The sequence below is a fragment of the Cylas formicarius genome, unplaced genomic scaffold (genome assembly GCF_029955315.1).
Source record: "Cylas formicarius isolate icCylForm1 unplaced genomic scaffold, icCylForm1.1 PGA_scaffold_3__17_contigs__length_32017465, whole genome shotgun sequence".
Taxonomy (NCBI): domain Eukaryota; kingdom Metazoa; phylum Arthropoda; class Insecta; order Coleoptera; family Brentidae; genus Cylas; species Cylas formicarius.
In genome coordinates this window covers 31,123,853-31,148,817 of record NW_026844326.1, presented here as the reverse complement: position 1 = coordinate 31,148,817, position 24,965 = coordinate 31,123,853, and the positions used below count along the sequence as shown (strand labels likewise).

At 35.0% G+C, this 24,965-nt stretch overlaps 2 protein-coding genes across 5 annotated transcripts in view; one reads left to right on the top strand and one right to left on the bottom strand.

The window, feature by feature from the left end:
• Positions 1-3,996: 3,996 nt before the first annotated feature.
• LOC132698927 (trissin receptor-like) overlaps positions 3,997-24,965 on the bottom strand; it is a 105,531-nt gene continuing 84,562 nt past the window's right edge. For both annotated transcript variants that reach the window (XM_060665254.1, XM_060665253.1), the window contains exons 4-9: positions 19,471-19,630; positions 19,109-19,303; positions 15,848-15,985; positions 11,069-11,233; positions 6,197-6,381; positions 3,997-4,376 (exon numbers count right to left, since the gene is read on the bottom strand). In XM_060665254.1, coding sequence (XP_060521237.1) covers positions 4,184-4,376; positions 6,197-6,381; positions 11,069-11,233; positions 15,848-15,985; positions 19,109-19,303; positions 19,471-19,630 — 1,036 coding nt within the window. In that variant the 3' untranslated portion in view covers positions 3,997-4,183. The remainder of the gene's footprint in view (positions 4,377-6,196; positions 6,382-11,068; positions 11,234-15,847; positions 15,986-19,108; positions 19,304-19,470; positions 19,631-24,965) is intronic.
• LOC132698929 (protein CFAP276) lies at positions 11,226-15,177 on the top strand. 3 transcript variants are annotated; one of them, XM_060665259.1, is made up of 3 exons: positions 11,226-12,014; positions 13,901-14,363; positions 14,424-15,177. In XM_060665259.1, the coding sequence occupies exons 1-3, from the start codon at positions 11,924-11,926 to the stop codon at positions 14,512-14,514; spliced, it is 645 nt and encodes a 214-aa protein (XP_060521242.1). In that variant the 5' UTR covers positions 11,226-11,923; the 3' UTR covers positions 14,515-15,177. The 3 variants fall into 3 exon arrangements, with proteins under 3 accessions (XP_060521242.1, XP_060521241.1, XP_060521240.1); XM_060665258.1 differs by having other exon boundaries at positions 14,421-14,983; XM_060665257.1 differs by having other exon boundaries at positions 13,901-14,968.

Genomic DNA, 24,965 nt, shown 5'->3' with positions numbered 1-24,965 from the left:
CGATAACTTTAGTCATTTGTTATGCAAAATGCCTCCATCTGGAAGACGAACTGGTGGAACCAAAATTCATTTAAGAGTTGAACTGAGGTGGCTTTTACTTGATGAAAATCCATTTATCAAAATAAATAAGAACTAAAAGTTCACGAAATTATATATTTTTCCATGGCAATTGTTTCGACAACACCGTGTCTTTATCAAATGTAATATTTAAAAACTACCTGCTACTATATACAGGGTGCGGCAGCATAACTTCCTTTTTTCAAAACTCAATAAAAACTATTGTGTGCATCGGAAAATCTTTATTTATTTTTTATAATGTAGGTACATGTCTAAAGTTTTTATTTACATTGTTTTGAAGATAAAATCTGTTAGGTGACGTCCCTCATTCTCCATACATTGCGTAAACCGATATCTGGCGTTTGTCATGACTCTTGTTAGCATAGCTGGTGTTATGTTGGCAATTTCTTCTTCGATGTTGGTCTTCAAATCTTGTAGGGTTCTTGGACGGTTCACATAAGCCAGGGATTTCAAAAAACCCCATAGAAAAAAATCACAAGGGGACAGATCGGGAGAGCGTGCCGGCCATTCCAAATCGCCTCTAATTGAGATAAGGCGCTCTGGAAAGTGTTCCCTCAAAACAGCCATCGATGCTCTTGAAATGTGTGCTGTTGCACCGTCTTGTTGGAACCAAGTGTCCCCCAAATCCAACTCTTCTAGCCGTGGGAAAAAAAAAATTCTGTAGCATGTTTACATACCGGTCCGAATTCACTGTCACTGTAACCTCATTTTCCTCAAAAAACCAGGGACCAATAATTCCAGCTGAGGAAATTGCACACCACACTGTGATTTTGGGTGAATGCAAAGGCCTTTGATGCAATTGTCGAGGGTTGGTGTCAGCCCAGTAGCGCATGTTTTGTTTGTTAACCGACCCACATAAATGAAAATGGGCTTCATCGCTAAAAAAAACAATAGCACCCTCGGGAACGACATCAAGAAGAAGCTCACACGCGTTCATCCGAGAATTGAAGTCACGTTCTGTAAGTTCCTGCACTATCGCCATCTTATAGGGATGAAAATGAAGATCATCACGAAGAATTCTTCTCACAGAACGATCGGATAGTCCAAGGGCAGATGCGTGTTTGCGCGCAGAACGCCGTGGTGATCGCAACATTGAAGCTCTCACTGCTTCAATGTTCTCAGGTGATCTAACGGGCCGAGGGACTCCAGTTCTTCGTTTTGTCGCACTTGCAGTTTGTCTGAATGTAGTGACCCATGTAACAATTGATTTGCGGTCTGGGACGGGAGCCAACGGGGCTAAATTAAAGCGATTCCGAAATGCAAGCTGTGTTGCAACAACCGCACAACCGCTTGAAAAGTAGGCCTCAACGGCAAAGGCACGCTCCTCACTATTCCAACGCATGATGGCGACTGAACCGTGTCGGGACAAAACTTTACAGTACCCCCTCTTGAACGAGACCACTAGCGCCCCACTATGACATCAACTAACTGAATGGCGCGCATTTAAAAAAAGGAAGTTATGCTGCCGCACCCTGTATATACCGAAAAGTAACCCTAAAACCTTAATTAATATTGTTGTGAGAATTTAAGTTCAATAAATGAGAGGTATTTAAATCTAATTGATCGTTAAGCAATTCATTTGAATGTCTCATTTTGTTAATCTCCATGACTTCCAATAAATTTAATTTTCTACTTTTTATAGCTATATGTAAATTATCAAAATTGTCGTCAAAAATGTGTTTTTCTGTTTTTAAGTTTGTGGCATAATTATAATCTAGACTATTGTTTTTAAATGCTCTTTTATGTTCGTTAATGCGTTTCTGTTTGTCCAATATAAATTTTAGGACAAGATCCGCATTTCAACCTGTAGACACCTGATTTTTGAGATTTTGGACATTTCGTTTTATTGTTTTTTTAAAAATTTTCCTATTGTGTTGTTAGTTATTATTTTAAAACCACATTTTGACAAATGTTTTGAAACTTTGTTACTGGGTTCTCCTATGTGTGTAATTGTTTTAAATCGTTCGTGTCCTGTATTAGGTTTCGGAGAAATGGAGTTTACTGTTGTCTGGATTTGTTTTTTATTTATAATTTTATCTATAATGGACGAATTGTAGCCGTTCTTCAGTGCAATTTGGTTAATGATATTAAGTTCTTTGTTTAATATTCTGCTGAGAGTGACGTATCAAGAAGTCTGTGTATAAAAGAATGAAATGCGGCCATTTTGCGTGTATAAGGGTGATTTGAGCTGTTATGTATGACTGTGTCCGTGTGTGAAGGTTTATGATAATTTGTTTTGCGCTTTCGTAATAGTTAAGTCTAAAAAATTAATATTGTTATCCTGTTCAATTTCGATAGTGAATTTTATACTATTACGTAATGAGTAAATGCAATTTAAAAAAGAATTCAATTGTCTGTCCGTTCCAACAAAGCAAGCAAACACATCATCCACGTATCTACACCACCATAGAAAGGATGTTCTGGTACGATATTTTAAAAGTTTCGTGTGGTGGTATAGATACGTGGATGATATCTTTGCTTGCTTTGTTGGAACGGACAAACAATTGAATTGCGTTAGAGCAAAAATATGGCGTTTTTTGGAAACAGGGCCTCCAAAATATACAAATGTACAGATAAACGCATTTCAAACATCAAAATCACTGTAGACGTGTGAATTCAATCAGTTTAAAGGACTTTAAGAACTACACAAATTGAAGAAGCAATAACTAAATATTTATTATATGTATAACATTCTCATGCTACTAACTATCAATGTGCATAGTAGGTTCTCCTCTGCACTTACGAAAGATATCAAAACGCCCACAACATTAACGGAGAAAACAGCCGGGGTTCCAAATCCCATGTAATCCCCTGACCTATTATTTCGTTCGGCACTGAATTCCCTTTGGTCTCGGGGATGATTGATATAATGCCGGTTTTGTTTTGACGTAGTGTGTCGAATATGTATCCAATGTCCGCAGTAAAGGTTGTATAAATATGGGCTTATTTTGTTTTTTTGTTCACATTTATTTATTGGTTTAGGACAGCTGCTTCGACAACCTCTCGATCATGATATTAAACAAAATATTTCATTTTTGAACACTTTACCAACCTGTAATACGTCGGACGATCATTGCAAAATTTTAAATGATTTACATTTACATGCCTACGAATGCACAGAAATTGAACTCTTCTACTGGCTAGGAAATATGCGAAATAACAAAATAGATAAAAACAAATCTTGTAAAACTTTTATATGTTACCAATAGCAACGGAATACGAGGTGTGCTGAAAAAGTAATGTGACTTTTGTAATTGATCGGACTACATACATTCGATATTCGATATTTTTATTTTGTTATATTCTGTGGGCGTTTTTGTGAGACAGAAGCATTACACGTGTTTTGTGTGCTCGGCGAGTTTCTGCTGTTCAAAAAAAAGCAACAAAGAATTTGCATAAAATTTTGTGTAAAAAATGGAATACAGTGATGTAAAACACTCGAAGTATTGACAACGGCATGTGGTGAATCCATTTTGAGCAAAAAAAATGTTTATAAGTGATAGAAGCTGTCCCAAGATGGCCGATGACGAACCTCGCTCTGGTCGCTGAGTCACTATTGGAGAAGTGACTGAAGAAGTCGGCATCTCGATTGGCTTTTTGAACACACCTCGTATATCAAATATTATGCGTAATATCTGACGATTTGTGCATAATTCCAACTAACTGTTTAGTGAAAAATAGTTTAGTATTATTTAAAACAAAAATTAACCTTAAAATTAAACTTTTTAATGTACTCATCAAAAAACTCTCCTCTGTGATGTGATATTATGTTTCGTTACTTTTGAAGATGCAAATAAATGTATTATTACCGTTATTGTTATTATTAGATTAATATTAAGTTTAAGAGTGTCTGGAAAACTTCTATTTTAATTTACACACTAACGATATTAAATACAACGTCTGGTGACTCTTGGGGATCGGAACGCTCAATATCATCGACTCCGTAGAACGTTCAACGCTTTATTTTACACTAAGCACGTTATGAACATGAAAACGTAACTTCAAGTTACAAAAATGTGGGTTCGGTGGATTGTTTCATTAAAAATTGTCAACAAGCGTCACACCACTTGATCCCGTTCCACTATAAGCACGAGCCGCCCCTGTCTCACAGTTCGTCCGAGCTGCACTCGTGCACCACCGTTACAGTAGTCGCATTTTGACCTTTCATCGTAGACCTTGTGCTCGATTGCCTATGAAACACGCCTGCGGTGTTCCGTACGCTTCGCTGCTGTCGCACGGACATTGATAAACCGCGATTATTCCTCGTAAGGGGACAGAATAACATTTCCCGCATTCCCCTGAAATGTGTCGAGCTTAAAATTTGTCGGTAAATAAGATAGTATAATACGACCAAAAATATAGTGCATTTATTGTATTGCATTGTAGTATTTTACAGCGCCTTAACCGCAGGCCCTCACAGGACCGTGGTTAAACCCACAGCATTGAGTAGGTCTTCTATGAGATGGACCGTAACGAATATTTGTAGAAGCTTGCAACTTTTATTCGATTAAATTTGATTTAGCACTGATGCTGCGGAGTATTTTCGAATAATTAAAAGCGTTTAAGAGTTTAATCTAAATTGCAATATGCTCGTATATATTACGTAGGTATGGTCTGTTCATAGATATAAGAAAGTGACCAATTGCTTTTTATTATTATTATTATTATCTTTATATTGTTATATTTATTATTTATTTATATTTCGGAATTTAAATTCAGGTAAAATTGTGGTCCGTAATAGAAAATAATGTTATACCTACCTGTGTTTAATATTCTTTATGCAAAATATGTGCGAGTCTAGTGTATCTCAGGAGATGCTCCCGCCCAAATGCAGAAAACATTGAGACTAAGGAAGTTATAAACAATGTTTATTTGACTCTCATTGAACGTGGTGCCGGCAAACAAGCAACTTTAGAAGAAACGGCCACATTGACGAAAATTCCAACATCAACTGTATGGAGAATTGTGAATAATCCCATTTCAGCGAGGAAAAAACGAAGCGATGATGACATTTCCTCGAGTGTTGATGAAAGTGATCGAGATATAATACGGCGTAAAATTTACCCGTTATACGAGGAACAAAGCGTGCCTACATTAGATGTCTTAATTAGGAGGCTTGAAAAAGATGAAGCCGGTGTTAATGTGGCACCTTGTGCAAGTGTATTCAACACATGGGTTTTAGATTTAAAAAAATTGGCAAAAGGCAGTCTTTTAGAATTCGGAAATGGCGACTGGAATATCTAGGGCATACAGTTTTAAGGTTTCCACCTTACCACTGTATATTTAATCACATTGAACATGTTTTGCCCATGTTAACTCCAATTTTAAGTAATTTAAGTAGGTGATAAAAATAATTTGTAATTTCATTTTAGATTTAAACATAAATATTGTTTAGTATCTTTCCTAACAAAACTTAAATTAAATTAAATTCTAAGCAAAGTACGTATGTGTTCGGCCATATTTTATTCTTACAGCTTGCCGGGTTCTTTCCTTTATTCGTATCAGTTAGTCACTTTCTTATATCTACAAAGAGACTCTATCTGACTGATCCTTCCAGTAAGTACGTATTTATGTACCTGATTCTCGAGATTTGACCCTACGAGGCTGTTTTCACTGGATAATTCAAAGAGTAAGGGTAAGTACCTGTACTCTGTTTATCTCTATTTATCTTGTGTGCCTGCCGATTAACAACATTCTTGTTCTTGTATTTTTGTGTCTTCCACATAGTTCTTCGATTTGTAAACAACAACAGTATTTTGTAGGACTATAGATTATATCCGCGGTAGATAAAGGTACATTATAAGAATACAGATAAATATTTATTAGAATCGTACAATTCAACATTTTTTGATGGTCCCTGTTTTTCAGCACTTTAAAATGTGGAGACCGTGGAATGAAGCAGATCAAAAGAGGACAAGACCTTAGAAGACCAAGAAGTCACAATCACAATTTAGAAGACGAACTACCTCAGCAAATAAAAAAAAAGATCAATTTGTCTTCAGATGCTAAACAAATTGTTTTGAATGTGTACAATTTTGGAGTAATAAACAGTAGACAAAGTTAATCACGGAGTCGGTTGTAAAAGCACTATATTTTTGGTTCGAGTATAAGCCCTCACCTTCTGAAATTTTTCGACAGGAACGCGTATAGCAGGGGGTTCGCTCCGGAATTAAAGTAAGACGCTAGAAACGTCAGAGGGGTTAAAATGGCACTGAAATTCGTGCCACCGTGGTAATTGCTCGACCAGTATTGCCACATCTTGCGCGCGTGGATCGGCAGGTTGCACACAGCGAACGCCGCCACCTGCGAAATATCGGCAACGTGGATCATCACGGTGAAAGATTGCGAAAATAGTATTTTCGCATTTTTCAGCTAAACGGTGAGTTTTACAGCAAAAATAGTTCACACAAAAATTGTAGAGCACACGATGCTCTACAAAAAACGTTTCTACACTTTGTTTCGTAAGTATTGTCGTTTGCGTAATATGGCGGTTCAAAGAATTGAAGAAATTATTTTATTCATCGGACTTCAAATTTTCACAGTTTTTAATATTTTATGGCAGCTGTGTCGGCAACACCGTGCCTTTATCAAATACAACATACTTCCAGAAGTTTTCATGGACAATTTAGAAAATATCATACATAAATAACCTCTGAGTAAATGATTTCTCTACTTAATGTATGGTCTGTTCATAGATATAAGAAAGTGACCAATGGTTTCTGAACGGATTATCCAAGGGTGGTCATTAACATACAATGCAACAAGATTATTATTATTAATTAAGGTAATTATTAATTAATTAATTTTATGATCAAGGTAATAATCTTGTTGCATTGTATGTTAATGACCAGTCTTGGTGACTTTCTAATATCTATGAACAGACCATACCACTTTCTACAGAAAATTTTAAAAAGGAATTAAATATTATAAAACAAATACCTTTTAACAATATTTACCAACCCTCTTTGATAGATAAGATTATAACTAAAAAGCAGTTTCAGTTTATCTATCCCATATTAAATACCGAAAAAGAAATTTTCGAAACATCCACCTAAATTTGGTATTAATATTGCTTTTAAAATTGAAAACACAATAGGACATTTTCTAAAAAACAATAAAACTAAATTACGAAAAACTCAAAAATCCGGAGTCTACAAGTTGAACGATGATCTTGATCTTGTCCCAAAATTTATATGGGACAAACAGGAAGAACATTTAAGAAATGCATAAGCGAACATCAAAGGGCGTATAAAAATAATAGTTCGGATTCAAACTATGCCATTCATTTAAATTCAGGAATGCACTTTGACGATAATTCTGATATTTTACATAATCATTCAAAAAGCAAAAAACTAAATTTGTTGGAAGCTATGGAGATTAACAAAATGAGACATTCGGATTTATTACTTAATGACCAATTGGATGTAAATGCGTCTCCGTTGTTGAATTTAAATTTATAACCCTATCCCTGTAATTAAATATCTATTACTACCTGTTTTTATATATAAGTGTAGGAATATAGTCATATCTTGTATTTGATAAAGGCAAAGCAATAAAAACTGAACATTTTTTGTTCTAATTTAATTTATTCGTAATATGCAAGTTAATATACTCAAAAAAGACACGAAAAAAAGTTTCGTACAAAAGTTTAAAATATTATAATTTTGTTTATACAGTGTCCCCCCCGACATCAACTTTGTTATTTTAAATGGAATACCTTGTATATTTCGCCATTTTTGGAATCCTCGGTTAAAATAAAGGTCACTGAGCATATACAAATAGGTGGTGCCGTTTTGGCGAATTCAATTAACAAAATCTCAAGATTTTCAAATAAAACACACTATAAATTTTATTCAGATATCATCATCAAATTTTACTTACTTTTGATGATACCCGTATAAATTCTTGTTGAATTTAAAGCTGCCCACATTAGGTCGCTTGTTGGCAATATTAGCTATTTTTTACATAGCAAAGACATGATACTACAGTTTGTCCATTAATACGTAGAAATTTTGAAAAATACACTTTAACCGATTTAATTAAACTTAAGATTTCATATTTAAAAAAAAACATTTAGTAGTTAATTATCTAGCTTCATTGAAAATACCAAATAACTCAAATAAATAATCAAAGTGTATGGGCTAACTAAACGAGATAACAAATTTGAACAAAAAAATTTATGAAACAAACAGTTAAATAAAAAGATTCCGTTAATTCGGTCCATAAAGTTTAGTTAAAAATGTTCCTCTTAAAAAGCTCGTATCATCTGGCATCATAACAATAAAGAAATATCAAAATCTTTAAAAATGTAGTTGGCTATGACACCACAATCTTTTTTTTAATGCGTTAAGGTGTCCTTTTTGTAGGACGAGCAGTAAATACGTGCAATCTCTCTCTGTCTTGGAACTAGTATCTTTTGAGGCAACTTTATACTATAGTATTTATGATTAAATTATTTTAAGACTAATCGGGATTGGCTGTCAAAAGAGTGCAACTTTTAACATCAACTTACCTGTTTGATGGCTACCAGGTAAGCTACTGTGGTGTTGCATATTGTGTATGGTGTATACTTTCCACCACTTTTCACCAAATTCAAAATTATCTTGAACATTTCCGCTGAGGTTGCCATAACAGAAACTTATTTTATTTGACACTATAGTGAAGGTCGATCCTAGCTCAGGTCTTAGACTGGCAGGTTTATATTGATCAGCGGGCAGTAAAGCTACAAACTACGTGCGCCAGATTTTTTTATGGCTAGTGCTGAACTTACGGAAGGCCTGTTTACAAACAACTTTTTTTTCCTGCGTCGGTTTTTGGTCGTAAGGCTCTTTCGTGTTCTTTCAGTCTACTTAATATTTTTCGTCCGGTCTCTCCCATGTATTCTTTGTCGCATATGCATGGAATGCTGTAAATTCCCGGCATCTCAAATGGAATTTTGTCTTTGAGAAGAAAGCTCTCGACACCTTTCATCTAAAACCAAAATTATGGAAAGGCTACGTCGATGATACTTTTGTTATTTGGCTTCATGGTCAAGAAACCCTAGTAGATATTCTTTGACATTTAAACTCTATACACCCTAACATACGTTTTACCCTTCATTCTTAGATATTCTTATCACTAGAAAACCAGACCTAACTTTGGGTCATTGTGTTTACAGAAAACATACGTACACAGACTGATATCTTAATGCATGGTCACATCACCATCCGGCCCAAAAATCATCGGTTATCGACTCCTTTGTTTACAGAGCCGTAAAACTATCACAGTCCGAGTCACTGAGCCCAGAATTAAAACACATTGCCTCTGCTCTTCTCTCTAATAAATTCCACATTAAACATATTAAGCGTTGCATAAAAAAATACACTTCACCACAACCTTCCGATAGCAATGAGGCCGAAAGCAATCCTGCGGTCCTTCCTTACATTCAAAACATCACTGGCCACATATCAAAAGTTCTAAAGAAGTATAACGTCAAAACCAGATTTACCTCCAAAAATCTCTCAACATCTTCGGCGGTCAAAGACAAAATTCCATTTAAGATGCCAGGAGTTTGCAGCATTCCATGCATATGCGGCAAAGAATACATTGGAGATGCCCGATGAAAAATGTCAATCAGGCTCAAAGAATATAAAAGAGCCTTAAGATTAAGACTAAGACAAATAAATTCATCAACAGTTACCGAAAACTGAAATTCTTGCATGTAATCAATTCTTCTACCAACGAAGAGAGTCAATAGAAATCTATAAGCAACTTAACAATCTTAGCCGTCATCCGTCATCCGAGACGGTGTTTATGTCCCTCATTTAGCTCCGCCCATCTAAAACAATATAACGGGTGATTCAATAAGAGTTTCCACATTACAATCTGAAATATTTTTAAAATGCCACTGTATTCGTTTATTATCGTATGAGATTTCTAACCTCAAAACATAAACAAAATTGGTCATGGAGCAATATACGACTGAACAACGTGTCGATCAAGAAAAACTGCATTTCGGGCTTCGACCTTCTGGAATGTGGTTAAAAAATTTGAGCAAACTGGATCTGTAGCTAACCTCAAAGTCCCTCAACGTGCTCGTGCAGGTCGGTCAGATCAAAATATTGCCATTGTTCGCGAAAGTGTACCCGAAGATCAAAACACATCGATTCGTCATCGATCGCAGCAAGTGGGCCTTACGTATTCAACCACATAGCGAATTGTAACAAAAGATTTGCATCTACACTCATATACAGTCCAAATAATTCAGGAGTTGAAACTTCGAGATCATCAACAGCGCCGCGTGTTTGCAGAATGGATACGAGAACAAGGGGTTCATTTTTCAATGAAAATCATCTTTCACGTTGGTGGCTTTGCAAACAAACACAATTCTCGTATTTGGGGATTAGAAAATCCAAGAGAGATTGTTCAAAAAGCAATGCATCCTCAAAAAGTGACTGTTTGTGATAATTGGCCCTTTTTTTTTTAGGATAATGCGGAGAACGCTGTTACGGTCAATAGTGTTCGCTATCGAAACATGATATCTGATTTTTTCTGGAAGCAGTTGGAAGATTTGTGGTTCCAACAGGATGGAGCCACTTGTCACACATCCAGAGATACGATGCAATTGCTGCGGGGCAAGTTTCCTGGTCACGTAACGGCGATATCAATTGGCCGCCGCCGTGACCTAGATTTTTTTTGGAGGTATCTAAAAAGCAGAGTGTATATAAATAAACCAAACACTGTTCCAGAGCTGAAACAGGAGATTAGACGCGAAATAGCCGGCATAGAACCTGAATTGTGTCAAAAAGTGATAGGAAATTTCCGAGTGTTTTTTATTATTTTAATGTGGAAACCCTTATTGAATCACCCTTGATAAGCAGGTACAGAGTAAAAAACGAGCCAGTTTCAGTGAAGCTCTGAAAGAGGCAACAGGATGATTGGTGAAACGTCAGTAAGTTCGACTCAGTCATGAGTATTCGACAAATTGTCCAATATCCATCAAAATACATACCACGAAAATTAACATCCTTATCACACCTTTCCTAGCTTTGAGAACGTGCTCGCTGCAAGTGGGACTCGGTGAACTCGCTGCATGGAAAGAACCGCCCAAATTCTGCAGTTGCAGATGTTGCTTGGATGCCGCGCCGAAGCTGCTGCTACCATTTGCGGTTCCAGCCTACAATTTAAAGCCGTTAGCGAATTCAGCCATGTAGTCAGTTTATTCCTGATGGTTTCGTCTTTTTCAAGAATAAAGTTTGTTTTTTTTTTTAAATGGAACTCCATATAACTTATAGGCAATATAGAGGTTACAGCCGTTGATAGTAAATAGTATTCGAGAAAATATTTTTTTTTCCAAACCAATGCAGTATAGCGTAATAGTAAAAAAATAGACTAAACTCGAGAAATAGTGTAAAGAGAAAAGTTGCAACTTTAAGGCTGTATAAACCATACAGTCATACTTTTCATGAATTTTCAGGACCTTTTAGATTTTTGCATATAACTGAAAAACCCTGTATATAATTTAAAAAATGCTCGAAATAAAAGTTATGGCCTTGGGTGTTTCGCGTCTTCTAAATCAATAATTTTGCCGATCGGGTGGGCGACAATTCTCATGTGAATATATATAATTTCGTGAAAATCTGAACTTTCAGTTCTTATTTATTTTGTTAAATGGAGTTTCATCAAGTAAAAGCCACCTGAGTTCAATTCTTGAAGCTGAAATTGGTTTCTCGGCTATTTGGTGTTTCAAATTGCTTCTACGTTGCCGAATATGTTTCCAGAACATTTGGTTTTTCAACAAATGTCTACAAAATAAGATTTTTCCCAAGTTTATTAAGTTAAAAACCAACAACAGAAGTCCCGCCGCATGGAAAGCCCAGATCCAAGGCCAGACGAAATGGATGAAGGAAGAACGAAGACACGAGTACAGGAAACGGAATACAAACATTTACGTAAAGGTAATACATTCTGAATTGTCTCATCGACTTAATCCCCTAGAATTGGACACATTTGATTATAGAGTACGAGCAGACATTTCATCTATCATTCATAAAAAGTTTCTTAGACAAAAACTAAAGTTAGGCTGTTTAGGCATCGACTGTGAATTAGCAATTAAGGACATTAACGATTCTAATTTAAGCAACATATATTAGCGAATATAATAAACTCTCAATTAATAGATAACAACAAAGACCAATTTCTGAAATGTCACTAGTGAAATCTATCAAAAACAAAGCTTCTGAAAATAACATTATATTTACACGTGCAGATAAAGGGAAGAGAGTCATGGCTATCGATCTCCCAGAATATGTTTCAAAAACCAACAATTTTCTTAAACCAGAACTTTTCCAATGTATCAAACGCGATCCTACCGAGTTATATCAAAGACAAGTCAAGGAAGTAATTACTAACTCAACACTATTTAGTGACAAAGACAAGTATTTCTAACAATTATGAATCCACAACCGCCGAAATTATATTCTTTAGTTAAATTACATAAACAAAATATGTCCATTAGACGAGTCATGTCTTATATAACAGCTCCAGCAGTTGAACTCTTATAAAAAATTAATAAACATTTTAAAGTTCCACACAGATTTTAATCCAAAATTTGCAATAAAAAATTCTTTTGAATTAATCAACAAAATCCCTTCGAACGCAACCCTATTGTCTTTTGATGTACAAAACTTATTTCAAAGTATTCCACCTATGGATGTGATAAATTTAGTAGATTTTACCCACACTCGGAAACAGGTTAACCCATTGGTGAAACAAGATTTATTAGATTGCTTAATAGTATCTTTAGACCAAAATTATTTTGAATTTAATGGACAGATTTAAATCTCTAAAGAAGGTTTGATTATGGGAAACCCACTTAGTCCTTTGTTTGCCGAGATTTTTGTGGATAATTTGGAAAATATCATACTAGAACATCCATTAAGGAACACACTTAAACACAGAAAAACACATTTTTGACGACAATTTTGATATTTTACTTATAGCCACAAAAAGTAGCAAATTAAATTTATTTTAGATGGAGATTAACAAAATGAGACATTCAAATTTATTACTTAACGATCAATTAGATTTAAATACCTCTCCATTATTAAACTTAAATTCTGACAACTTTAATTAAGGTTTTATTGTCATTTTTCGGCAGGTAGTTTGTAAGTATATAATTTCGTGAAAATCTGAACCTTTATTTCTTATTTATTTTTGTTAAAAGCCTCCTCAGTTCGATGCAAGACTCCTCAACTTTTATAATGTGCTGTGCGGAATTGCTATGTTATTGATTATATTTCTTATCAAATTTTCTTAGGATTTTACTTGGTTCCATAAATGCTCTATGGGGTTAAATTATGAATCTGTTGTCTGTTTTAATTTCTCGCAGGTAATTAGATTTCCAAGTGAATAATCTATTTTGCGACACTTAAATTTTACAAACAGCTTATATTTATAATGGTTTCATCTCCTTCTAGCTTCGTTTTAAGTTTATGCAAGGTAGGAACAGCTTCGCTTTGATAAGGACAATATATTTTCCTTCTTCTGATCACTATTGTCTAGACAGCGAGTTTGAAAATCACAACTTTTATTCATTTTCTTCAATTCTTCACTATTAATAATATCCCTTATCGACGATATTGGCGTTCTTATAAGCAGCCAGGTTTCTTCTAAAGCTTCTTCTGGTTAAAATTCCATACACATTTTCCACGACCTGTTTTGTCCTTCCACGGCAGGAAATCACTCGAACTCGACCGTCAGAAAACGCGCGAATCTGACACGCCACAGATCTCAAAATAAGTTCACCCGCAAAATGTTGTCACTAACTGTCAGAATGTAACAGGCGATCACTTTGGAGGGCGCAAATCGTCAAATCGTAGAAGAACCATGGCGGCGATCAAGGTCCGCAACAAATCCTGCGTGCCGCATCTGGAAAGTGAGGGCGTGTTCGTCGAGCCGATTACCGACGACAACTACCGAAGACGCACGTGTTTCGACCTGCCCGCGTTTCAGAGGATGCACGCGCACCACACGTTGGCCAGTGCCAGAAGGCACCGCCGTTTCCGGAACTTTCCCGAACTCGTGCCCAGAGACGAATTGGATTTCGTACTGGCGTCCGCGTACGATCAATCCTCTGGACTATTCCCGGAGGCAGCCGACGTGTTCCTTCAAGAGGAGGCCACTTGGCGGCGCTTGCGTAACACCAGAGACTTGACTCCGGAACGGGAGGAAATTCAGGGGAAAGTGGCGAAGGTCGACGTCAGAAGCAAACGCACATCGAAGCGAGCGCCATCTATCCCGTATAGGTACAATTTCGCCCATAAGGTTCTCGTAGGGGGTATCACGGAGAAAAATCATCCCAGCAGTGTGAAACTGATGAATTCGTCGCACCATTCGCCGCAGACCAACGCAGGGTATTCGAGGCAGCCGTCGGACGGGAACTTCTACCAGTATTAATAATTAAAAGCTGAAGGCACGTTAATAAACGGTGTTCTCCGTTTCGTTTCTCTTAAATTTTTTACCGCCAAGTCATTTCTTGAGGTTAGGAATCAGGTAATAGTCGCCGGGGCGTAAGTCTGGAGAGTAGGGAGGTCGCGGCATCAGCTCAAACTTCCATTCGTGGATATTGGACACGGCAACGCGCTGATGCCTTATCATGATGAAATGAGGCGGTTTAATCTGCACCTCATGATTCAAACATGGTATCCAAGGTACAAGAAACAGTAGCCATAACTTTTACCCATTAATTAATTGAAATTTAACGGTGGCGTTTATACAAAAATTTAATTTCATTTCATTAAATTTTCCCAGCTTTTAACTTTGAAATTTAAATTAAATTTAACGTTATCAGCTTTTATCAGCTGAATTATTTAAATATTATGTTATTATTACCGTCGGCAAAATCGTCCCCTAATCAAACAAATGTACTTCCGGTTCTAATTTTTTTAAGTCAAAAATATATGCATAGAATACGTTTTACCGAATTTCATCAGGCAATCCCAAGTATGACCTAGGCCTATTTTGCAACTTCTTGACTGTACAGAGTAAATATATACTTTAAAATGTATTTTTCTTTTCGGCAGAAAGTTCTTCACTCACTTCACTATGACCACTACTACGAGCTTTACTAAGTGTTAATAAAAAGTTATTATCATGTTTGGTATAATATGTTTTATAAATAATAAATGTGTATTACATTTTAATTAAAAAAAGAAATGGGCAAGTTCCTTATTACGCTGAAAATAGACCACGACTCACGAGTTTATTTGACACGATCGTAGCGAGTGTTTAATAAACGAGTATATATATATATATATATATATATATATATATATATATATATATATATATATATATATATATATATATATATATATATATATATATATATATATATATATATATATATATATATATATATATATATATATATATATATATACTCACAGATTTTTGACAGAAATATACCCCTAACATGGAACACATAAAGAAGCTCGATATTTTGCCAGAGAATATGCAGCATTGGTTCTCCAGATAGAAAATCTAAAAATTATATCGCCGTCATCGTCATTCGGATATGTTGAACATTTTTGGAGTTATTGAAGGGTGAATTTTCTTGAATTTCTGCGTGTTTATCAGTTTTTTCCAAAATACAAAACTCGGTACATCTAACAAAAGCCTTAATTGGCGATTGGATATGGTATAACAACCTCACTAATGATTTAGGCGAGGCTGGTTCTAAGGCAATTATCATTTAGACTTTGACCTTAAGAGATATCCAGATAAATACCTTGTCATTTCTTCTCCGTCCAGAGGAGTGCATCCGGCATATCCCTTGGTGCTGACCGAACGTTATAGACGCGTCCAACTGTTTCTTAAGCTGCTGAGAACTGTTCCATAGGCAGACAGCTATTTTGGCGTACAGCAGCTGAAGCAGAAAACCTGTTATTTATACCGCCTTCCTGGACGCGTCGCTTTAAACTACAATCTATTTTCAATTACTGTGTACATATACTACACGAGATGCAATTTTCTGGATACACTTTGATCTAGAAAACAGATTTTTACGAAGCAACGTTTGATTGTAGACAGGTTCTAAAATTTCTAAAAATAGTCCGTCCGTCGAGGTGTTTGTATTAGGCGGAGAGTTCATTTTAGAGACCCTGAGGCTAGTCGTTTGTGCACGGAAATGTTCCCCTGGCTTTTACGTCCCGCTAAACCGCTATATTCTCGAAATGGAGGTTTTTAAAGGAACACTCAAAAGTTCAATGTTTTTTCATGCCATGAAGCTATCCTATTTTGGACACTTTTATGGGGGAAGCTCTTGATTTTTGAGATACAGTGTGAAATTCGAAAGGTGCTTCAAAAAAAAATATTTTTTTTTAGCTCTTACCCTCTCAAATGTTTCTTTTTGATATAAAAAAATCCTCACCAAAGATGAGCCCTGCAGCTCAACTCTAAGGGGTCGCTATTTTTATTTTAGTTTCCCATTGGAAAAAATTATTTTTTCACTAAAATCAAATTTACGTATAATGTTCGCGATTTTTTACAAAAAAACAATTTATATTGTTAAAATTAATTACAGCCATTTGAAAGTTACTAAATTTTGAACTTTTCATAAATAGGTTCTAATAATTTTTTATCTACATAATTTCTCAAAATGTTTATCCTAATTATTAGTCAGTGTTTTATTTCTATGGATTTCAAATTTTAAAATGGTTGTCAGTACGTGGTGTAGGTGGCAGAACTTATTAGATCATACGGTACAGTTGTCAAATTATCATTGTCGGCAACACATATATTAAGAAATGATTTCGTATTGCCATTCTTTAAAGCTCTCAGTAATTCCAATTATTATCAGTAAAATGGCTGAAAAGAAATTTTAAAATTTTTTTTGAAGTACCCTAATTAATTTTTAAGCTTTTCATAAATATATATTACTTTAAAGTTGTTTTGAAAACTAAACTCAAAATTCAATTTTTTCTTTTACTTTTAGATTAATTTTCATGTGGATATAAGCAACAAAACCCCATAGACGTCTGCAGCAAAATTTTGAGGGGCAATTGATTTAACTTTAGCAACTCTACGAAGAACGCCAATAATTGTTTTGAATGCCATTAAAAAAATGAGGAAAATGTGAAAGTTTGGAATTGCAGAATTGAATTTGAACAACAATTTCGATATTGGTTAATTTTGGTTAGTTAAAAATATTAGATATTAAAAAAACATCTACATTTAAAATTTAAATATTAAATGCTTCTTAGGTCACGTGTTTCTCACTTAAGTTATTTTCACTACACCTTATCTCTTTGAAAGTTCTAGTGTTTGTAAAATTATGTTAAAGGTTTCCATGTGACGGTATACTTACTATGCATAAACCAAAAATGACCTATATTTCGGATATACAAATATAAAATAAGAAAGTTTCATTTGTGAGAAAACGGAGAACTGTATCTCAGTACGCCACTGCATTCTTCTTGAAAAAATGAAATGAAATGAGTTAATGCATAAATGAAATACATGATAACAAAACCCTCCCAGACTAATTTCCTTCTCCTAGCTAAACTGGAATTCTTCGTGATAAAAGGTACTGCTCTTTCTTTTTTTTTTAATTGTCTTGGTCAGAGATACCAAAGGGTAGTTATAGGAAGTACTCATTCAGATGTCATTGCTTTGGAGAAGCGTGTTCCCTAGGGGAGTATCCTGGGACCCATTGTCGCTTATTGCAGTAATTGGCCAGCTATACTGATCGAGGAGAGACTCCAACGACTTCAGAATGCTTGTATTCGTTTTAGTTGCAATCTCAGAAAGTATGACCATATCTCACAATGCCTCTCTGATTCGGGTTGGCTCAAGCTGGAGGACCGATAGAAAGTTCAGTTAGCCACTTTTGTTTTTTTACTAAACTCCAATAAGACCCCGTCGTACTTGTTTGACAAACTTTGCAGAGGAAATGACATTCATAGCCCAGACATCCGTCATTGTTTAAGATATTGCGTTCTTAGGCACACTTCGGTAACTTTTCAGAGATCTTTTAGCTATAGCGCAGCTAAATTATTTAATGAAATTCCTTATGCTATAATGTCCCTCCCCACAATAAATCCTTCCAAAAAGCGTTAATTTTGTTTATTAGACCCTCAAAAGCGTATGAGTTTATGATGTGTGTCTATTATGATGTGGTGTTGGTGCTGTCGTTCTGGTGGTTACATGGAAGAGCGCAAATTGCGAATGTCGCCACCCTTGTATTGTTACTTATATTGTAATATTTTGATTATCATTAAAGACAGTTTATTATTATTATTGTTGTTCATACGATAAGTTTGAAAATCATTGAGTTTGATCCTATTCTTCAATTCTCTACGATTAATAATATAAATATATTAAAATATAAGGTCTGTTCATAGATATTAGAAAATGAGTAACTGATACGAATTAAGGAAAGACCCGGGCAAGCTGTAAGAATGAAATACGGCCGAACAGGTCCGTACTTTGCTTAGAATTTAATTATTTGCGGTTTTGTCAGGAAAGATACTAAATAACATTTATTTATTTATGTATGTATTTATGTTTAAATGTAAAATAAAATTACAAATTATCTTTATTACCTACTTAAATCACTTAAAATTATTCACATAACATATCATTATCACTATCGCTATCATCGCCTGTTCTAATTATTATTTGTTCTATATTATTTGCAATATGGATATACGATTGTTCTGCTTTTTCTATATGTTTAACAGAATTTGCCCAAATATGCTGTGGTAAGGTGGAAACCTTACCACAGTAAATAATTGGCCTTTGTTGTTCTCTGTAATTCCTAATTTTTTCTAGACAAAAGCAATTGGTCACTTTCTTATATCTATGAACAGACCATACCTGGTCCACTCCTGTCTTGTCCCTCAGGTAAAAATATATTTTTTGTTAACGTCTTTACGAAATAACAATAGGTAATAAGACTATAAGTATTGATTCATTTCTCTCGACGACAACGTATTAAACAACATATAAAAGCTAATAGTGGCTAGCTATAAACTTAATAGACACTTACTGACATTACTCCTAACGGAAGGATATAAAACAGAACGAAGTGCACCATGTCGAATATTTCGGAGTTATAGCGCTGTCGATCCAAGACACACACTGTCTCGCTGGAATCCTTGGTCCCTATAGTAATAGCGTTGCCCCAGAAGAACTTCGGCAAGCTGTACAGTATGCAGATGGACCAAACTCCGAGAATAATGAGCTGAAATAATTGTTAAAATAAATGCCCAGAAATAAACGGGAGCACAAGCGCTCTAGTTTCGAGCGCAATTATTTTCATAACTCTTTCGGAGTGCCTTAGGGAACGGCTGTGAGTTCACACAATTAAATTTCGTAATTAACGAAAAAAGTGTTTTTTTTAACTCTTACCTTCAGCCGAATGGAAGTGAGTATCTGTTTGCACGTGATGGGATACAAGATGGCGAAGTATCTTTCCGTGCAAATGACAACCAGAATGAATATGCTCGCCGTATTGCTTAGGGACTGGATGAACATGTACATTTTGCACAAGAAATTTCCTAGCAGCCAGCTGCAAAGATAGCACATCATTTAATTTTAACTAATTCTAGAATAGAACTATAAAATAAATGAGTTTCAACAGATACACTCCTGTAAACTAAATGTCAAATGTTGTTATTAAATTATTTATGTATAAGTAAAGAAATATACTATTAACGTCTGTTCATAGATATAAAAAAGTGGAAACTGATACGAGTGTGGGTCGGATAAAAACTACTGCGACGGGAGATGAAACTATGGTTCTCTATTATGACCCTCTATCGAAAAAAGAATCAATGGAGTGGCGTCGTAAGGGTGAAGCACCTCCAAGAAAATTCAGAGTCTGCCAGTCAACAAAAAAGGTGATGGGCACGATCTGTTGGGATTGTGAAGGAATTCTTTTGAAATATTTTAAAGAAACTCGTACCACTGTCAATGGTAAATATTACCCAACATTATTATACAAATTGCGAGACTCCATACGTGTAAAACATCGAGGAAAACTGACCAGAGAATATTTTTTAAAGGGATTGAGTTGTTAATAAAGAGATGTGATAAATGTATTGAAGTTAAGAGGGATTATATTGAAAAATAATAAAAAACTGTTACTCTACTCTTTCATATTGAGGCCGGGAAATTTTGGCGCTGCCCTCGTATAAGAAAAAATATGTAAACAATATCAATGGAAAGTTCTAAAATAAGACTAAAGTGACGCCCTATTGAACAAATAAATATTATTAATGAGTTAATGCTCGACATAGATTAGGAGTATTGACATTTAACAAATACCACCTTATCCAGGTCAGTCATGGGTCGCGGATTTCATAAACCAGAAAGTTTATGTCCATTAAGTCGAATATTAATGTCCATATGCTCCATTGCACTTTTTCTCTGACTTTTTATATTTTTATCATTTGTACTGGGTTATTCATCATGTTTTGACACTCTACAGGGTAAATTTTGAAAAATAAAAAAAAAAGTTTAAATACAAAAGTTTGACGATTTTTGCTTTATTGCATTATGCAAATTGTCAGAAAAAAACAAACGACGATCGCGAGCTGTCAAAATATAATGAATAATGAAAAGACAAGATTGCTACTTGGTGATAATGGAAATGTTATGACGGGTTTTCAGCCGTACATAAACGAGAGGTAGACAAGTCAGTCTCCGACAAATAAGCCTTAAAAGAAACGACGAAACTCTGTTTAACTTATTGATTAGTTGTGAAAAGTAGAACATTGTCAAAACAATTGCACACATAGATAACATGGGTGCTATCAAGGCAGACTTGAGCTTCAAAGTTTTGTATTTACATGAAAGCACCATACGACATTTTCTAAAAAACAAATTACAAAAAACTCAAGTTGAAATGTGGATCTTGCCCCAAAATTTATAATAATAATAATAATAATAATCAACTTTATTTCACATTGTGTCATAAATGCATTACCTAAAATTAATATACCAAAAACATAGGAAATCAGCGTCGAAAAAGAAAAAAGCACTTAATATTGTTACAGATTTCAATTACATCGTATTAATTAAACAATTGTTTAAATATTACAGAAAAAATCTTCTATGGAGTAAGGTTCTAACTCTATCAATAACATTTTTAATGTTTATTTAAAGATTTTTAGATTTGCAATTGTTTTTACCTCATTTGGTAATTTATTATACAATCTCAAGCACATGTAATAAGGACTCTTTTCAGTTAAGGTTAAACGATGAATAGGGCAATTTACATTTAGGGTTATCTATGAAATATTTGTAGTTCGAAGCACTTTCGATTTTAAAAAAAGAATGTCAATGCTTCATAAATATCTAAAGCATATACAGCAAAAATACCTTCAGCCTTGAACGCAGTGACAGTTGACAGTGCGAAGAGTCCTCTGTAGTTAACCACTACGCCCCTAAAGATAATTTCATCCATACCTCATGCGCGACTGAGAGTTTGCGAAGTACATAATTTTTAAATTTCCTTATTCATATAAGTTGCAACGACTATAATTCCATAACAAATTGAATTTAACGTATTTAGCAGCAATATGTTCAGACGAATCAAGAAATTCGTCAATTTGTAAACCTCAGAATTTAGTGCTATTTACAATACTAATATTTTCTTTACCTATTTAGTTCTAAACATAATTAAATTCGTTTTCTCGTTGTTTAATATCAATTTATATCGGACAAACATTTGAGAAACGCATTAACGAACATTGAAGGGCGTATAAAAATAAAAGTTCGACGATAATTTTGATATTTTACATAATCATTCGAAAAGCGAAAACTATATTTGGAAGCTACAAAATGAGATATTCGAATTTATTACTTAACGACCAATTCGATTTAAATGTACCTGTACCTGTAATTGATTATCTATTACTATGGTCAGTTCATAGATATAGGAAAGTAACCAATTGCTTTTGACTGGGATTATCCAAGGCGGCCATTAACATACAATGCAACAAGATTATTACCTAAACTTTCGGAATTTAAATTCAGGCAAAATTGTGGTCCGTAATAGAAAATAATTTTATACCTGCCTGTGTTTAATATTCTTTGGTTTGGTATACTACTTAGTTTAATTTTATTAGTAGTCATTCTTATTTTTTTTTGGTAATACAGCGTTAGTTGAATCGTGTGCGAATTATGCAAAATATGTGCGAGCCTAGGGTATCTCAGGAGATGCTCCCGCTCAAATGAAGAAAACACTATTCAATTGAGACTAAGGAAGTTAAAAACAATGTTTATTTGACTCTCATTGAACGTGGTGGCAGCAAGCAAGCATCTTTAGAAGAAACGGCCACATTGACGAAAATTCCAACATCAACTGTATGGAAAATTGTGAATAATCCCATTTCAGCGAAGAAAAAAAGAAGCGAAGCTGACATTTTCTCGAATGCAGTTATTCGAAGAACAGAGAGTGCCTACATTAGATATCTTAATTAGGAGGCTTAAAAAAGATGAAACCGGTGTTAAATTTGGCAGAACTACCTTATGGAATTGTATTCAACACATGGGTTGCAGATTTTAAAAAATTGACAAAAGGTATGTTATAGTGGAATCCTTTAGAATTCGGAAATAGTGACTGGAATATCTAGAAAAAATTAGGATTTACAGAGAACAACAAAGGCCAATTATTTACTTGGATGAAACCTGGTTCGACACTTAAGATACCCCGGAAAAGGGTTAGGTTGACTCAACTGATAAGTGTAAAACAAACGCGCCATCAAAAAGAGGTAAAAGAATAACTATTTTGCATGCTGACTCTAAAGATGGTTGGATTCCAAATAGACTTTCTCTGTCTGCGAAAAATATTAAAGATTCTTATCTGGATTACCATCGCTGATTTATTTGAAAGTTGCTTTTAAAAAGACACTAGTTCCAAACATTCCTCCTAATAGCGTCATTGTAATGGACAATGCAAGTTATCACAGTAGACGGTTGACTAAAACCCCTTTCTCATGTGACACAAAAGCAACAGTCCAAAACTACATGTATAATAACGATATCTATTTTCACTAACATTATACCAAAAAGCAATTAATTGAGGTTCTACAAAGCTTGAACCTACAATGATAATTGTGCAAAAAATCTAGGGCATACAGTTTTAAGGCTTCCACCTCACCACTGTATATTTAATCACATTGAACATGTTTGGAACCAACTGAAATCTGCCATTCGTCGTAACAATGTTTTTCCCCGTGTTGACTCCAATGTCCTCAAACTTATAGAGACCGAAGTTTTTAACATCCCTCCACCAAGTTGGGCAAATTCTGTTAAACATATAGAAAAAGCAGAACAATCGTATATCCATATTGCAAATAATATAGAACAAATAATAATTAGGACAGGCGATGATAGCGATAGTAATACTTGTGATATTATGTGAATAATTTTAAGTAATTTAAGTAGGTAATAAAAATAATTTGTAATTTTATTTCAGATTTTAACATAAATACATACATAAATGAATAAATATTGTTTAGTATCTTTCCTAACAAAACCCCAAATAATTAAATTCTAAGCAAAGTACGGACCCGTTCTGCCATATTTCATTCTTACAGCTTGCCCGGGTCTTTCCTTTATTCGTATCAGTTAGTCACTTCCTTATATCTATGAACAGACTTTAGCTGTTTTTATATACAAGTGTCGGAATATAGTGATATTTTGTATTTGATAAAGGCGCGGTGTTGCCGAAACAGCTGTCATAAAGCATTAAAAACTGTGAAAATCTGAACATTTTTTGTTCTAATCAAATTTTCATCCAGTAAAAGCCACCTCAGTCCGACTCACTGTTTATATATTTATTTATTTTATTTCTGATTGTGCCTTCCGATTGTTTCCCAATACAATTACGGGGATAAATAGATTTCTGTACCCGATATTGAATTCTTCATCGTAGTATTACCGGAGGGGTCTTAAAATCAATTCTCTAGCGTCCCATAAAACAGCTCTAAATGCAATATCGGTTTTAAGTTTAAATTTCGGGGCACATCGTGAGCTTCGGGGTCGCAAGCACAGGATGTACGCGATCTGAAATCTGAAATTGACCTAGTCAGGAACTAGTTGATTTGAAAACGTATTCTAAGCAGCGCGAACGTTTGCTGTAGGGAATAAAAATTACATAAGCGGCTGGGAAATACGTTATATCTAACGCATAGTAGAGTCTCTGTCGATCTTCATCGTGCTGGCTTCTGACCGCAATTATGCAAGTTACCTCCCGACGGCAATTAAACTCGGCTCCGGCCGGTACGAGGACTACCTTTTATATTTCGGGATTTGTAATAAAAGCGCGTTTCCCACATCGAGTCCGAAACATGCTTTTTAAACGCATCAATCGCTACTTCCGGTGTCAAAAATCGTTGCCCACATAATTCATTCTTGATGTATGGGAATAAAAAGAAGTCATTAGGTGCTAAATCAGGACTATACGGTGGATGGTTCATCAAATCAACGTTTTTAATACTCAAAACGTTCTTTGTTTGCACTGATCGGTGAGAGCTAGCATTGTTGTCGTGGAGAGTGTTTCGTCTTCGGCGATTGTTTTCCCGAATTGAGTGTTTCATCTTTCACCAAAGAAACATTTGCAAGGTGAGCAGTTTTCCGGAAAAAACAGGCAACCATTTGTTTCGAGGTGCTGACAACCACCGATTTTGGACGACCTTCACGAAATTGATCCTTAAAAAAACTATGACCACGACAGAAGTCCGAAAACCAGCGATAAACGATAGTCCTAGATGATGCTTTCACTCCAAAAGTCGAATTAAGTTCATCGATGCATTGTTGTTGGGTTAGTCCACGTCTAAAGTTGTCAAAAATTATTGCACAAAAATGCTCCCGATCAAATTCCACTCTTAACCGTC

Bases quoted from the DNA above. Each gene is read 5' to 3' on its own strand.
- LOC132698929 (XM_060665257.1), top strand. From the start codon at position 11,924: ATGGAAAGCCCAGATCCAAGGCCAGACGAAATGGATGAAGGAAGAACG. The intron at 12,015-13,900 runs GTAATACATTCT...AGAATGTAACAG, and splicing joins ATACAAACATTTACGTAAAG to GCGATCACTTTGGAGGGCGC.